The sequence below is a fragment of the Myotis myotis genome, unplaced genomic scaffold, assembly GCF_014108235.1.
Source record: "Myotis myotis isolate mMyoMyo1 unplaced genomic scaffold, mMyoMyo1.p scaffold_m19_p_17, whole genome shotgun sequence".
NCBI classification, from domain to species: Eukaryota; Metazoa; Chordata; class Mammalia; order Chiroptera; family Vespertilionidae; genus Myotis; species Myotis myotis.
Window position 1 is genome coordinate 19,066,401 of NW_023416321.1, and position 17,506 is coordinate 19,083,906.

The 17,506-nt window shown below is 39.8% G+C and overlaps 1 protein-coding gene across 8 annotated transcripts in view; it reads right to left on the reverse strand.

The window, feature by feature from the left end:
- Window positions 1-17,506, reverse strand: part of TANC2 (tetratricopeptide repeat, ankyrin repeat and coiled-coil containing 2) — a 247,181-nt gene that overhangs the window by 61,853 nt on the left and 167,822 nt on the right. For all 8 annotated transcript variants that reach the window (XM_036340072.1, XM_036340071.1, XM_036340070.1 and 5 more), the window contains 3 exons: window positions 12,776-12,909; window positions 8,317-8,548; window positions 3,767-3,933 (listed from right to left, as the gene is read on the reverse strand). In XM_036340072.1, the coding sequence (XP_036195965.1) occupies window positions 3,767-3,933; window positions 8,317-8,548; window positions 12,776-12,909 (533 nt within the window). The remainder of the gene's footprint in view (window positions 1-3,766; window positions 3,934-8,316; window positions 8,549-12,775; window positions 12,910-17,506) is intronic.

Sequence of the window (17,506 nt, forward strand, 5' to 3'; positions counted from 1 at the left end):
TATTTCTAATAGTAGAAAGTGTGGTGCCTTGGTGATTAGCTTGGACATTATATTGGGGAAGTGATAGGGCTTTGTGGTGACTCATATTCTGGATTTCATCTTTTGTCATCTGCTTACAGACTTTGCTCCTGTAAGTAACCACTCTCTTTCCTGCCATCAATTTCTTCTCTACTATTGGATCACAGAGACCCCATAATTCCTCCCCTCAGCTATATCTCAGTTCCCATTTTTTTAAAAAAATATATTTTTATTGATTTTTTACAGAGAGGAAGGGAGAGGAATAGAGAGTTAGAAGCATTAATGCGAGAGAAACATCGATCAGCTGCCTCCTGCACAACCCCCACTGGGGATGTGCCCACAACCAAGGTACATGCCCTTGACCAGAATCGAACCTGGGACCCTTCAGTCCGCAGGCCCACGCTCTATCCACTGAGCCAAACTGGTTAGGGCTCAGTTCGCATTTTTTAGTAAAATTTCACATAAAAGTTTTCTCTATGTACTGTATCTAATTCTTCCTTTTCCATTCTCTCCTCCGTTTGTTGCAATAAGGTTTCCACACCGTCACCTGACTGAAATGTTAAGGCTATCAGTAATCGTCACCTTGCCAAATCCAGTAATCAAGCTGCAGTTTTCATCTTCCTCAATCTCTCGCAGCAGTATTTGACACAGGGGATCACACCTTTCTCCTCGAGTCACTTCTGCAGCTTGCTACCCTATAGCATGTTCCCTTAACTTTCCTCTTAGCACACTGGCAACGCCTACCCAGGACTTTTTGCTGGTTCCTTCTTCATTTCTCAGTCCTCCTGGGCTCAGGTCTCCATTCTTTTATCCAGCCACTCACTCCCTAAGACAGTTAATTTGGTTCCATAGTTCTAAATTATCATCTCTATGCAGATAACGCCTAACTTTGTATTTCCAGCTTAGTCATCTCCCTTGAGCTCTCCTCTTTTATTTCTGTCTACTAAACATTTACAATTAGATGTTTCATACACAAATCTAATGTGACTAAATCAGAACTGCTGAATTTTGCCCCCTCCACAAAACCTTCCCATGTCAATAAATGGTATTATCACAAACCCTACAACCAAACTGTAGGAGGTATCTATGATCTTTCTCCTTTCCAGCATTTACCCAGTTGCTCAACAAAACCCCATGATTCATGCCTGAATCTTCTCTCTTGCTCACATCCACATTTAACCCATAAAATCATTTTAATTCTTCAAAATGTTGTACAAATATGACTTTACAGGGTCTCCATCATCATCACTTTAATCTAAGCCACCATCATCTTTCACCCGTATTTCTGCTTCCATTCTTGATCCCCTACATTCTATTATCTACACAGCCAGCAGCCAAAGAAATCGTTTAAAAAGGTAAATCAGATCTCATCACTCTACAAGGCTCCTTGAAGAGGCCTTTCCTATCTGTCCTATCTAAAATAATGATCACCCCCATTTATCCCTTTATTCTATTTTGTCTTTGTAGCACTAATACTACCTATAATTTTAATATATGTATATATAATTTTTTACTTGTTTATTGTTTGTCTTCAATAGAACATATGCTTTATGAGGACAGGGAAATTGTCTGTCTTGTTCATTGTTGTATCCTTAGCTCTTAGCAAATGCCTGACACTCCTGAAGAACTTAAGAAATGTAGAAATAATGAATGATCAATACAAGGGTTCATTGTTTAACACCTATAAATTATTTCACTCTCAGAGCTGAATGAAAATAATTTTTTAAAATTCTTGGTTGAAGTGAATGAAGTATCTGGGAAGTCTATAACGACACTGAAATTTGGACTTTGTAGGTTAATATGCATAATACTTTTCCTGTTCTTTGGCATAGCTGAAAGATGAAAGTTATACTTAAAAAGTCTTTTGAGATTACACATTGCATTATATAAAAATATAAATGAGGCCGAAACCGGTTTGGCTCAGTGGATAGAGCGTCGGCCTGCGGACTGAAAGGTCCCGGGTTCGATTCCGGTCAAGGGCATGTACCTTGGTTGTGGGCATATCCCCAGTGGGAGATGTGCAGGAGGCAGCTGATCGATGTTTCTCTCTCATTGATGTTTCTAACTCTCTATCTCTCTCCCTTCCTCTCTGTAAAAAAAATCAATAAAATATATTAAAAAAAATAAAAATAAAAATATAAATGAGGATAACATTTCCTAAGCATAGATTTAATAAAATTAATCAGAGATGAGTGTTCCTAGAAGTTTCTTTTATTCATCCTTCATCTTTAACAATGAAGCTACTGACCGATCATGGTAGATTATATAATTTTTATTTGTAAAGAGCATTTAAGTTGATTCATTCACAGCCTTTAATTCAAATTACTTAGAGATTAATAACAAACATCTACAAGGTGGTAGCCAGGATTAGAAGTATACTTTTTGAAAGAGGGCAGTAAAGCTAATTGGTTAATATACAGGGATGATACTAAGTGCCTGGGAGGGGAGAAAGGAGGGAAGCAAGACCACTTTCTGTACATTAGCAATTGTTATGAGGGGGTTGCATCAAAATACAGTAAATCCTCACTTAACTTCATCAATAGGTTCTATAGCTTTAAGTGAAACAACATATAATGAAACCAATTTTATCATATGCTAATTGATACAAAAAAGAGTTAAGTTCATATGGCATCTCATCAGTGTTATAGCGAAACAACACTGAACAAAATATTATTGGAGGATCTGCGATAGGTGTATAATATATAAGATTTTAGTGTTCATCAAAATATTTTAATGTTTGCCCTAACCGGGTTGGCTCAGTGGATAGAGCATCGGCCTGCAGACTGAAGGGTCCCAGGTTCGATTCCGGGTCAAGGGCATGTACCTTGGTTGCAGGCACATCCCCAGTAGGGGGTGTGCAGGAGGCAGCTGATCGATGTTTCTCTCTTGTCGATGTTTCTAACTCTATATCCCTCTCCCTTCCTTTCTATAAAAAATCAATAAAATATATTAAAAAATATTTTAATGTTTATAAAAAAGACAGCTTGTTAGGGGAAAAATGTTGAGAAATCCTGTTGCAAACAAGTGTAAATAAGTAAAGAATGAGAGATACCAACTCAGCTACAATGAGAATGGCAGAGAAGGTGGGGTCACTTATCCTTTGACCATATGTTTTTACAGGCTCAGTTCCACATTCCTAGTCCTTCGTCCAGGCCATTAAGTGATCAGTGAATGAGCAGGGAAGGTAATTAAAAATAAAACTTATCTCGTAGTTGTAGTAAATTTAACCTCAAACCTTAATATTGCCAAAAGTTCTTAGAGGAAGGCACATAGAAGTCCACCATCATGCTATAGAAAATCTGTTCAAGTAGAAGCAGAGGGAGGAACTAGAAAATCCGACTCTAGATTGTACCAACTTTAGCATGGCATTAAATGATAAAAAATATAAAACGAAAGTCAAGCAGTAAATTAAAGTGTTAGGAACTCTATTTGTATTGCTGTTTGTCCTCAGGACAATGTCTAGAAAAATGGACACTTTCTTTTCATGCTATTTTGAAGGACACTTTATCAAAACTTACCCAGAGCAACAGGAATGAGAATCGGAGCCAAGAGAGTCATACACAGAGAATGTGCTCTCTAAACTGTATGTCTTACTCTCAGAATAGGCTCGTAGGGAATTATCCTTGCTAGGGCTCTAGGAAATGGTAGAGGTTTAGTAAACCTCATCACTAAAGGAAAAGGACCTAGAACTTTTTCAGTTTAAGCACTCTCTAAGGGAAATAATTTATGTTCCAAAGCAAACACATACCTGTAAACTGGTCCTAACTGTTACAATTAGTTTGAGCCAGGAAGGAAATTTTCCAATCATTTTACTCAGAAATGATACAATTGTATCCCCATAATCCGGTTTGTGAAATTCTGCTTCATTTAATCCATCAATTAAGATGATGAAATCTTCATCTGGAATTTTTCTCTCTGGGGTAGAAAGAAACAAATTACTTAATAATTACCAAGTGGATAAGTGAGTTCTTTAAGGGTCTTTGATTAGATATCTGGTTGGGGCAAAAAATACTAAAACAAGGTCTTTCGTTTGTTTACTGAGTGCTCAGAGTACATAATTTATTATAAAGACAGAATAATTCATGTAGTGAATTCATTTTGTTTTCATCAGGTATAAAAGCTTTTGTCACATATATATTAAATATATGTATCATCATCATTTCTCCCATGTTATCAGATATGAGACAGGCTGAGCATTACATTTATGACAATCTGCACATGGTAATTCATGTTCCTTTGGGAATTAAAAAAAAGGAGGTTTAATCCAAAGCAGTATAAAGGACTACATGTGAATGTGTAGTGAGAAGGAAGGGATGGGGGAACAGAGAAAAGGAATCCCAACCAATAGACAGATTTTAACTAGGCAGGTTGGATCACAAACTCCTATAGAACTAGCAGCCTCCTAGACTATCCCTAAAATAGCTTCAGTGGGATTAGACCCTTCCGTGATCTTCCCAGGGGATAAGTCACATGAAGTATGCCATGCTTGTGTTCAGTTCCCTTCTGAACTCTATTCTATCTTAAATTGACAAAATCAGTTTATCCTTAGGGCTAGGCTGTATAAGAAGGCTTGGTAAAATTTCAGGCTTCTACTCTCATTAAATGCTTATTGATTTACTACACTGAACAATTAAAAAATTCCCAGGTTGAATCAACATTTTAGTACAAATGTTAGCCTTTAAAAGAGTCAAGACCAAATGAAAGTCTACATATTTTAGTTTCACATTTGAAAAGATGTACATTTTTCTGCATGATTAATAAGACTTTATATTTTTCCCCTAAAGTACAAGCTTTATATAAAGGAATTTAATTTCAGTATCTTAAGTACTAAAAGTCAGTTTTCAAATTATGAAAAGTTTTTACTATTACTTTCATCTGTTGACATTTTAGGACGAGAAATGAACTAGGATCCTAGTTCTTACCATTAACAATGAATATTAATGAGACAGCATTCTATATGATGTAGTACTAAGAAGCACATTATTCCTTTGGGGAGTCCAAAGCATTAAGGAAGAGTGGAGTTGCTTGGCACTAATTGGGATTTACCTGCAAAACTGGAGGCTTTTATGTTCTTGACTTTGAGGACATTGGCTCTCTTAAGTGTAATTGTGTCTTTAATTTCCATAGAGGAATTTTCTAGTTGCATTCTGCTGGGCAGATATAATAGACCTATCCCTTGTTACTGAGCACCATCACCTGATCCCACCCAGTGGTGCACTGGAGCCATCCTGACTGGTTCAGGAGAATACACTGTAATATTTTCAAGAACTGGCACCCTAAAATAGGCAAGGTGGGAATATTTATTTACACAATGGAAACTGGCAATTGTTACAAGCCCTCCTCCTGCAGCTGGTTGTTAAAAATTTACCAGCAACACCACTGTCTCCACTGCTTCAATTACACTTCCTTTAACTTCACCAGGTTCCTTCACAAGAAAGCCATGATTTTCAAGTGGAGAAAAAGGTCTGATGATAATGCACTTGCAGAGATTTTCTTTGGGAAAAACATTTCAAACACATTCTCGAGCATTAAAGATCAAGAACTTGCGTTAAACTATGATGTAGATGTTTTAATGAACAAAACAATTCAATGCCTAATAAAATTAAATTTTATTCATCCCATGAGTAAACAATGTATCATTTCTTAAAAAAAAGAAGTGCCTTACTTAAGATAATTATATTATTCTAAATCTTGACTTTTTTTTTGAGATTCTCTTCTTTTGAAGGAGTTACTTAGAAGTCACCTAAGAATACAGGTGCTATTAGGTGTCAAAATATTTCCCCTGTTAAGAAATAAGGATGGCATGTTTATCTAAAAATATATTATTTAGGATTCCGATAAACAAAGGCAAAGAATTTCCCAACGATACTAATATTGCAAAACACTGAGAACTATTTCTAAATTTCCTTTTTTCTTTGCTAAATGATGAAGTTTTTCAATTATCAACTTAAAAGGTAAACTTTGAGGATCTTTAGACTGTCTTTCAAATGCAACTAGCTTTATAAGAATGTTCCTACATGTTCATTTTCAAACCTTTGTAGGTTATAAAAAACAAACTCTAACTTAGTAGCTTTTAAAAGATTTTACAGACAAATGAAAAATTTAAAAATTACTACTTATATATTTAAATGTAAGAACATTTAAAGTACAACTACTATCCACTATCACCATTATTTCATAGAATAAAATAATATTTTAACATTAAAGAAGTAAAAGAGACATAATCTATCTAAACTTTATATATATGCATATGCAAAACTACATCTATATTTATAGGTGTTTCTTTCTTTTCTTTTTTAAAAATACATTTTTATTGATTTTAAAGAGGAAGGGAGAGGGAGAGAGAGAGAGAGATAAAAATATCAATGATAAGCCCTAGCTGGTTTGGCTCAGTGGATACAGCGTCAGCCTGTGGACTGAAGGGTCCCAGGTTTGGTTCTGGTCAAGGGGACATGCCTGGCTCAATCTCCAGTGGGGGACGTGCAGGAGGCAGCCAATCAGTGATACTCTCTCATCACTGATGTTTCTCTCTCTCTCTCCCTTCCTCTCTGAAATTAATAAAAATATATTAAAAAAATAAATATCAATGATAAGAGAGAATCACTGATCAGCTGCCTCCTGCATGCTCCCTACTGGGGATTGAGCCCACAACCCAGGCATGTGCCCTGACCGGGAACCGAACCGTGACCTCCTGCTTCACAGGTTGATGCTCAACCACTGAGCCACCCCCAGCCGGACTCTTTTCTTTTTTTAAAAAAAATGGAATCTATGGGGGTGACATTAGTCCACAAAACCATACAGGTTTCAAGTAGGCTGTTTCTATTTTCTTATTTTGCCATGGACTAATGAAAACCTCAAATGGACTAGTTCTTAGGAACCAGTGTTCTAGCTGACAAGGCTTTGTTTTTGTTTGTTTTTTTAGCCGACAAGTCTTTGGAAAGGTTTCCTAAACATTTTAATCCTTGTTTTTAATCCCTTGTAAATATATATATTCGCCAGGGATTCCTCACTGCCCTCACATGTATACTTAACAAATACTTGAACTTTCTTCCTTACTAGTCCCACTGTAAGACTCTACTTAGGTACCTGAGAGAAATAAGAATTATAGAAACAGTATGAGATGAGATGGTAGCAAGTACCAAAGTCAGAAGTGAATCCCAGTGCATGATATTTCATTGTTGGTATATTGTACAGAACTTATCAAAAGTGAAAAGGCGGCTCATATTAGACAACATTTTTGTTCAGACAATCTGCATATTACATGTGAATTACCTTCCTTTTAGTTGTGATAACATATTAGTATGATCTTTCACTTCATATTGATGGCTGAGAAGCTTCAATGTACAAAAAATAATTAAATATATTTGTGGAGAAGTTTCAAGATTTAAACAAGCCTAGGGTCTGGTAAAGCTAATAGGTATAGAGATATTCAGAGATCATCAGAGTGGAGAAGAGAAATTTTGATAGTTGAGTAAATAGCACGAAGGCTGAAATAGCTGAAGATGGTAGCCCGGAGAATGGAAATTATAATCACTTGTTCTTTCTTATGAGTATCTCCAAAACTCTCAAGAAAGGTAAATAATTCTCCCAGGAATAAACAGGATTGCTGAGGAATCTCATGCTGTCTCAAATCTTTTTCTCTGGCTTCCAGAATTGACAAAACATTGTTAAGGGGATGGGGTGGGGATAGGGCAGAGATGGGTAAAGGAGGAGACGTTGCACTTACGCCATAGTCAACATTAGAAATGCCCAGGAAAAGAGGAGGAAGGCAGAGGCATGAGAGGGAGGATTCCACTTCACCCCTTCCCCGACTTAAAAAAATATCTTTATGCCTTTTAGTGGTCAATTAAGTTATTTTTCGTATATATATAGAGTTGTGCAACCATGGATGCCATTTCCTTTTACCTGAACTGCAGAGTAATAAAAAGCATCAAGCATAAAGATTGGAGGTTTCTAATAGTGGAAACTCCACAACACTGAGTTGGAGCCATGATTTTACTGATTTATTTGAACTTCACAGAAAGGACTGGAAGTTCTACTATCTTTACTACAAGAAAGATGCATTATATTTGGAAATGATAATGAGAATATTTATAATGAAAGGAGGAAGTGGCACTTCCTATAGGAATTTTTATTTTTCAAGTAAAATCTTTTATCTGTTAACTGTATTCCGTGGGACATCAGCTACGGAACATTTAATTTTGGCAATGTGATAAAAAAATCATTTCTGTAACATGCTGCAGGTAAACTCGGGCTCCAAAGCCTCCACCTTTCATCTTCTTTGCATCTCATCTGTACCTTTGTGGAGATTCTCCAGGGGCTCCAGGACACCCCTCCGGAAAGAGGCCATGGGGTCCTGAACACAGGACCGAAGGCTCAGCATGCTCTGTAGGTGAGGCTCCCGAAGAAGCTGCTCCCGATAGGCCGCCAGCTGAGGGGAGCGGCAGAGCAGGGCAGCAACATTGTGGACAAATTCTGGCACCAGGCAGGTGTAGGCATTATCTGCTTGGCAATAATGATAGGCAACTACCTACAAAAGAAAGATGAGAATGCAGACAGGTTTACCAGTAGCAAGAGCAACAGCCACGATTATCTTCCCTAACATGGCTTTTTGTTTCCCTATCCCTCAACTTTTTCATAAAAATAAAAGCTGCTGACTCAGCCTGGCTAGTGTGGCTCAGTGGTTGAGCATCGAGCTATGAACCAGGTCGATCCCCAGTGTGGGGCGTGCAGGAGGCAGCCGATCAATGATTCTCTCTCATCATTGATGTTTTTATCCCTCTCTTCCTCTACCTTTCTCTCTGAAATCAATAAAAATATATTAAAAAAGAAAAAGCAAAAAACCAACAAAAAACCCCAAAGCTACTAACTCAGAAACTGCTTGATTTATCTAAGATCAGAAATTTGATAACATACTTTTACTGTATACCAGTGGTTCTCAACCTCTGGCCCTTTAAATACAGTTCCTCATGTTGTGACCCAACCATAAAATTATTTTCGTTGCTACTTCATAACTGTAATGTTGCTACTGTTATTGTAATGTAAATATCTCATATTCAGGATGGTCTTAGGCAACCCCTGTGAAAGGGTCGTTTGACCGCCAAAGGGGTCTCGACCCACAGGTTGAGAACTGCTGCTGTATACATATATCATAATTATATATCAATTAATTTTTATAAATACAAATGAGTTTTCCCTCTGGATTATAAGAAATAGGAAGCAAGCCTGAGAATAAATATTTACATTAATTTCTCTAATATTTATTCAGCATAGAGCAGTATAGGAGTCTGATTTTATAACAAAGTATTAGGAATAAGATATTCAGAGAAAAACCATATGTCAGTCTCACCAAACACATCTGTTTATGTCATCACATTTTAAATTATAGTTATGCTATAAACAGCCTTATAAAAATAAAGTAATTCAGTTTTAAGAATTATCATTACATACTTTCTGAGCACCTCAAGACAAGAAAATCAAAATTAGATAACAGGTCTGGCTGGTGCTCAGTGGTTGAATGTCGGCCCATGAACCAGGAGGTCATGGTTTGATTCCACGTTGAGGCACATGCCCGGGTTGTGGGCTCAACCCCCAGTAAGGGGTGTGCAGGAGGCAGCCAATTCATGGTTTTTTTCTCATGTATGTTTCCAACTCTATATCCCTCTCCTTCCCCCCCCCCCGCCTCTCTCTCTCTCTCTCTCTCTCTCTCTCTCTCTATATATATATATACATATAAAAAGGAAAAAGAAAAAAAATTAGGTAACAGGAAGAAGGAAAGGGGTGAGATTTTTTTTGTTAGATGCAGGTCTTAAATTCAAAGAACTTAGAAAATGTATGAGTCTTCATGGAGGGACCTGGAGAGTATTATGCTAAGTGAAATAAGCCAGTCAGAGACAGACAAGTATTGCATGATCTCACTCATATGTGAAATCTAAGGAACAAAATAGATTCAGAGACAAAAAAAGTATGGAACAGACTGTCAAATCTCAGAGGGAAGGCAGGGGGTGTGGGGAAGAGGGGGGAAGAAAGAGATCATCCAAAGAACTTGAATACATCTCTATATATAAAAGCCCAGTGACTGATCGGCAAAATGTCCAGAATGACTGGTCTACCAGTCGCTATGACGTGCACTGACCACCAGGGGGCAGACGCTAAACGCAGGAGCTTCCCCCTGGTGGCCAGTGTGCTCCCACAGCAGACTGATCCCCACAGGCCATGCCCCCCACCAGTGCACGAATCCATGCACCAGGCCTCTAGTATATGCATAACCCATGGACAAAGACAATAGGGTAGTGAAGGCCTGGGGAGGGTGAGGGGTGGGGTAGAAAGGGTCAATGGGGGAAAAAAGGGGACATATGTAATATTTTCAAGAATAAAGATTAAAAAAAGAAAATGTATAAGTCTTAATATCACCCAGGGTGTGGGCTGGCTGGCTGGAACCTGGAGTTTTAAGCTCTGAATTTGTTTGAATTTGCAGAGCTCTTTGTCTCAAGGTCAAGTGCAGAGGGTGGTTTTAATCTAGACCATTCCGATGGTTCAGTAGTACCCACAAAGGGATAAGATTGGGTAGATAACATGAAATTGGCAGGGGGATACAGTCTGAATATATGGAAGGCACCTGGCATGGTGTTCAGCACACAGTATGCATAGTTGTCTCCATCATCATTGCCTTCCTCCTTCTCTTCCTCTCCATCATCATTATGGTCATCATCAAGGTTCTATATAGTCTCTTTTTCAGCCACTGGCTTTGTGCCCACAGGCATTTGAAATTTGCCCCAAGAGCACTCATAGATGTACTATGGTGATTCCAGCTATTCAATCATCTCTCAGGAACAGAATTACCAATTAAAGTGTTCTGCTTTGAACGGATTCCTAATCTGTAGGTATGGTCATCCCAATTCCTTAACAAATGCTGGAAATGTCACTTTAATACCTGAAATCCCTCTCATTAAGCATTTAAAGTTTGAACAATACAGAAACTGTTACTAGACATATAAAGCTGAAGACAGGAATTCCTTGTGAGTGAAGCAATGATATGGAATTGGAAATGAGAAATTGTACTAAAAAAATCTCCACTCTTTTCTTCAGGTAGATTGCTCATTGCTTAAGTAAGGAAACCAAAAGGAAAACTAGAAAGCAATTAATTTGTCCCCTCAATGAAGTGAATGACAGTGATTATGTCCACATGGATACAAATCTCCACTTTATAAAAAGCAAACATCAAACCTCTGAATCAATATGAACTTTCACCATATTTTACTTCAATTGATTCCACAGCTCAAAAAGCAAAACACAGCTGAGCAAATCAGCTGTTAATTTACCCTTTACCTAAAGTAATGAGATAAGTTTGAAGATAAAAATTCTGAAATTTAGGGAGAGGGTTCTTTTGCTGCTTTCATTAAAAACCATCTGTACTCTTAGGCTGAATGAGGTTTTATCTAACAAAGGTTAAATAACATTGCTAATGGTGTCCCTTCTACAGCTACTTCTCTTTTAATTTTAAATATTTCTTTGGCATTTCAAATACAAAATCTTGATTCCTTTGTAGAATTCAGGAAGAAAATCATTCAACATCTTCATAAAATCTTCACTGTGGTCCAAAATAGGTTTATTAGACTGTACAAAATAGTTACATAGTATGTATATGTACATACAATTCTGTCAAAAACATTTGGTACTTCCTACAAATTACCTATTGACATTATCTACAACTTTCCTTACATATAGAAATAGGAAACAAATCTGGGAATGTAGTTTTTTTCTTCAGTCTGTCATTGTACCAGTGTTCAGTGATGGATGTTAGATCACTCCCTACAGCTTTGAGGAAGTCATCAGGGACACCCATACTCAGTCACTATTATTCCAACTTCCTGGAAATGGTTCAGAATGAGTCCACACTCAATAAGTCAGGCAGGTAAAACCTCTCTCTTTGCTGAATTCTTGTTTCTTACAATTACTTGTTGAAATTTCATTTTCAGTTATGTCTTTTGTATATTATCAATTTTTCCATCTCAAGTTTTTATGTTAATCCCTAAACTTGTAGAGTTGGTATACAGTATTTTATTAGTTATTAAAACAATTCTATCCAAAATATATAGGATCTGACCAAAATTGTATTAATTTTTTAAAGACAGTAAGTGAATTTTAAATTACTTCTGTGAGGGAAGAAAGAAAAGGGGAGGTTTGTAGGTCATATAGACAAAAGAAAAGATTGGAGGTCAGTATAGCCTTGGGTATAAAAAGCTTTTGACTTAATACTGTACATAAGAAATGATAAAACTAAGCAGAATCCTTATTAAAGGCCCTAATCAAATGACTGAGTGGCAGCAAATTTTTCAGGCTTGTTTAAAAGTCAAAGGCCTTCACTCTCCAAAGATCATTTCCTACTTCAAATAAATAATCTGTGATGGAATTAAGCTAATCTCAAAGAAAAGGCACCTTTGAATATCTGGAATTAGGATATAAAAATTTAATTTACACAATAACTGGCATTTGTATCAGTTCAATTCTGAAGTTGATCATATAACTTCTTTGAGTCTCAATTTCCTTACCTACCCATTCCTTTCCAACTCTAAAGTTCTGGTTCTGTAATAATAAAATATTTTTTCTAGGAACAGCAAAGAAAAATACACTTTTCTCCATGTTCTCATGGTATACCTGTACATATTTCTGTTCACTTTCCCTAGGGTTTCCCTACCTTAGCCCCCCGATGTTAAAAGGGAACTAGCATGCCCACAAACTGGGAATCCTATTGTACCTGTGAGGCTAGTCTCCGCATAGCCTCCTCCTGCCGCCTGCGCATTTCTGGAGTTCCTGGGCAGCTTCCACTGGTAATGGATGAGTGGGCTGAAGGTGGTTGTGTGAGTGGCAGCTCTCTGTTGGCATCCACATCTGGATTAAAAAGATGAGATGTTTGCATCAGACAATCATAAAACTCTGAACTAAATAAAGACTGGTTAAATTTCATTTGTTGTATGATCCAGCAATTCTATTCCTAGGTATATATCAAAGAGAAATAAAAACAGAGGTCCATGCAAAAACTTGTACACATATACTCATAACAGCTAAAAAATGGAAACCACCTAAATGTCCACCAACTGATGAATGGTTAAAATGTGGTATATCCATACAATGGACTATTTCTTGACAATAAAAACAAATGATACCGATCTATGCTACAATATGGATAGCCCTTGAAAATATTACACAGAAGAAGCCAGTTACAAAAGGCTATATGTTGTATAATTCTATTTATATGAAATGCCCAGAAAACAGAGTCTATAGGGACAAAAAGTAAATTAGTGGCTACCAGGGGAGTGAAGGTAGGGAGTTAAGGGGAGACTGGAGATTAACTACTAAAGGGCATAGGATTTCTTTTGGGCTGGGGGGGAGGGGATGAAAATGTTCTAATATCCTATCTAATAAAAGAGAAACATGGTAATTAGCCGTACATCCGCTACCCTTCCCATTGGCTAATCAGGGCGATATGCAAATTAACTGCCAGCCAAGATGGCGGCCGGCAGCCAGGCAGGTGGAGTGAACATGAGGCTTGCTTGCTTCAGTGACAGAGGACTCCAACATTCCCTGCCTGCCTTGCCAGCCTCTGAGCTTGCAGTTTGAAACATTGTTACAAATATAGAAGCTAAACAAAACCCCAGAAACCTGCTTTCAGCCAGCCGGGATCTCAGAGCTGGAGTTGAAACAGTGTTTCGATTATAGAACCCAAACAAACCAGATACCTGCTTTCAGCAGCTGAGGCCTAAGAGCTGGAGCCAAGCCTCAGAGCTAAAGCTGGCCCAGAATTAAAAAAAAAAAAAAAAAAAAGGAGCGGTTGGGAGCTTCAGTCACCCACCAGCCTGAAAACAGCCCTCAGCCCCTCACCCAGACTGGCCAGGCACCCCAGTAGGGACCCCCACCCTGATCCAGGACAGCCTTCAGGGCAAACCAGCCGGCCCCCACCCGTGCACCAGGCCTCTATCCTATATAGTAAAAGGGTAATATGCCTCCCAGCACCAGGATCAGCGGAGCCGCGAGGCCTCCTGGCACCGGGATCAGTGTGACAGGGGGCAGCGCCCAAACCCCCTGATCGCCCTGCGGCTCTGTGTGTGACAGGGGGCGGGGCCACAACCTCCCTATCCGCCCTGCTCTGTTCGTGACAGGGGAAGGCGCCCCAACCCCCTGATCAGCCCTGCTCTGTGTCTGATAGGGGGGAGCTCCCCAACCCCCTGATCGCCCTGTGGCTCTGTGTGTGACAGGGGGTGGTGCCCCAACCCCCTGATCCGCCCTGCTCTGTGTGTACAGGGTGCGGCCCCCCAATTCTCGCCCCCCCCCCCAAGGGCCCTGCTCTGTGTGTGATGGGGTAGAGCCATCACCTCCCCATTGGCCCTGCCCTGAGTGTGACAGTGGTGGCGCCCCAACCCCCTGATTGGCCCTGCTCTGTGGGTGATAGAGGGCGACGCCCCAACCGCCCCCCACGGACCCTGCTCTGTGTGTGACGGGGTAGAGCCAGAACCTCCCCATCGGCCCTGCCCTGAGTGTGACAGGGTGCGGCGCCCCAACCCCCTGATCCGCCCTGCTCTGTGTGTGATAGGGGGCGATGCCCCAACTCCCCATCAGCCCTACTCTGTGAGTGACAGGGGGGAGCTCCTCAACCCCCTGATCAGCCCTGCTCTGTGCGTGACAGGGGGGAGCTCCCCAACCCCCTGCTGGGCCCTGCTCTGTGCCTGACAGGGTACGGAGCCCCAACCCCCCTGATGGGCCCTGCTCTGTGACAGGGGGCGGTGCCCCAACCCCCCAATCGGCCCTACCCTGAGCATGACTGAGGGTGGCATCACAACCTCCTGATCGCCCTGTTCTGTGCATGACAGGGGGCGGTGCCCCAACTCCCCAATCGGCCCTGCTCTGAGCCCGACCAGGGGCTGCACCTAGGGATTGGGCCTGTCCTCTGCCACCCGGGAGCAGGCCTAAGCCAGCAGGGCATTATCTCCCGAGGGGTCCCAGACTGCGAGAGGGCACAGGCCGGGCTGAGGGACACCCCCCCCCTCCCGAGTGCACAATTTTTTGTGCACTGGGCCTCTAGTATATATATATCTCAAAGTAGTTGACAATAAAAACAAATGAGATACGATCTATGCTACAATATAGATAACCCTTGAAAATATCACACTTACTCAGAGAAGCCAGTTACAAAAGACCATATGTTGTATAATTCTATTTATATGAAATGCGCAGAATGAGTAGATATTAATTGATGGTCAAAAGGTAAAGGAGGAGGAGTAAGGGAAGACAGTCCTCATTCAACTCCTTACCAGTGCAACTAACTGAGCTATTTTCCCTTCAACTGGTAGAGTAAATTCCCTGGTCACTAGACAGAGTTCTGAGCAATTGTAGGAGGGTAGCTGTGGGAGATGACAGTGAAAAAATGCTTGAAGAAAAGTGTCAGCTGAGGTCAAGCTCAGTGACTGTCACTGTATCATTTCTGCTGTTCATTCCCTCTCCTCACCACACTCCAATTTTTCTGGTATTTGATTTTGTGGGTAGTTACTGTATGAATACCTTCTGTTTTCTAGTTATTTCCTTTTAAATATGCCTTATTTTTTGTCTGTGTGTCTTTCCTTTCGGTTTGTATTCAGAGAGTAGTAGAAATTAAAGTTAACATGAAGCCAGTGTGCACAGCAGACTGGCAAAACAGACTTCTGAAATGAGCAGAGTAGAGAGGGTAGTGGTTACTTACTGAACAGCTGTTTGGGGGACTTGGCAGCTGTTGGCAAATGTCAAATCCAAATAACTAACACTGTGACTTTTAGTGATAGGAAAATATAGACTTGTATTAGAGCTTCCCTAACTACTGTATCGAGGATACTTGTAGTTAATACAATAATGCTGACTTACACAACAGGTCTATTTTCACAAAATGTTTTTGCACTTTGTGTGTGTGTTGGAGGGGTGGGATGATGGTGGTGGGGGGGGGGGTGGTTGATGGGGGAGTCAGGTTTGGCAAGGGGTGTAGGCGGAAAGCAGGATGACAGGCTAGTGCCTGCCTTGACAGCTTTTCTGTACCTTCCCAGGGAAATGACAAGGAGGGGGCGGGCTGGGGGCTGAGTGTCTGTGGGGGAAGGCAGAGCCAGTACTGCAGTACTGCAGACTAGACTGCTCAGTCTTCTACAGCAGTGCTGCTCAGTGCGGAGGAGGCAGGGCCAGAAGAAAATGACAGATGATGCAGAGATGGGAGGTTGGACGTGGGGGCTCCAATAATTTTCCACTTGTTCTCATTACTACAACTACATCACTGGTATCACTTACTGAGGGTTAGGTGAGCCGGTGGGATTTCAAATAAACTTATCTAAGATTAATGTAAATTAAACTGTAAAAAATTAAGCCAACTCTCTATATAGACATCATTCTTATTCTGCTACTGCCAGCAACATTTCAGTGCCAGCTTATACAGTAACAGATTAATGCTGAAAAACAGCGTGCACTTTATCAGTCACCTATTCTTGACTCTTCTTAAGGACTAGTGGTTTGGTTAAGATGGTTGAGGTAGAAAGTAGCTTGGACATCAAATACTACAACAAAAATTATTTTTTCAAGGCAACTGCTGGCTCTGGATAACTCTGATAAACACATAACCACATATTTTATCCTCCTTGACAGCTTTTCAAGGTTTGAAAGTTAACTATCAGGCCAAATCTATAGTTTCAACATATGGACATTTATCTTATGAATGAGAGGGTGGTTATTTTTAGAGTTTCTCTGGAGATAAAGGCAATGGATGTTGAGAATAATTTAATGAACCACTCTGAAAGAATCTCTACTTTCGGGTGCACAGGGGCTGTTTTTTTATTAACTCTTGCTCTCTCAGACATGGGGGCTGTGGACTCCCAGATACCTTTGCTTTCTGAGAAAGCAGCTCTTCTTGCCTTTGGCATTTATCCTGTCATGCATGATTCTACCATTCTGTTATCTGAAACAGTGATAGAGGAGTCAGAGAGACGATTAGCTATCTGCTTTTCTGCCTGACACACTCAAATAGTTAACCTCTTGGCTTACTCAGATAAGAGGTAGTTTGGTGTGATACTTAAGCACACAAAGGAAAATACTGGAATAGGTGTGAAAAATTACTTTTAACCATGAATATATTCTTAGAATCAGAGAATTTTAGCAAAGGAACAAATCTTAAAGATCACCTAGTCCCACTTTCTCATTTACAAATGAGAAAACTGAGGTTTAATGAATTAAAGTAAAATTCTCAAGGTTATAAAATATAGTCAATTTGAGTGTTGGGACTCAAACTCTGCGCTCTTGATTCCCACATGACCTATGCCAATCGACCTCAGAAAGTTTCATGTAGAAACTAAGCATGACATTACTCTTAAGAAAATATTCTTTCATATAAATTCTTATCATACCCTGGTAAACGGACTCTTGATTCAAACAGTTTTCTTTCTAGGTACTAGTTGTTCTTCTACATGTTAGATATCCATAAATT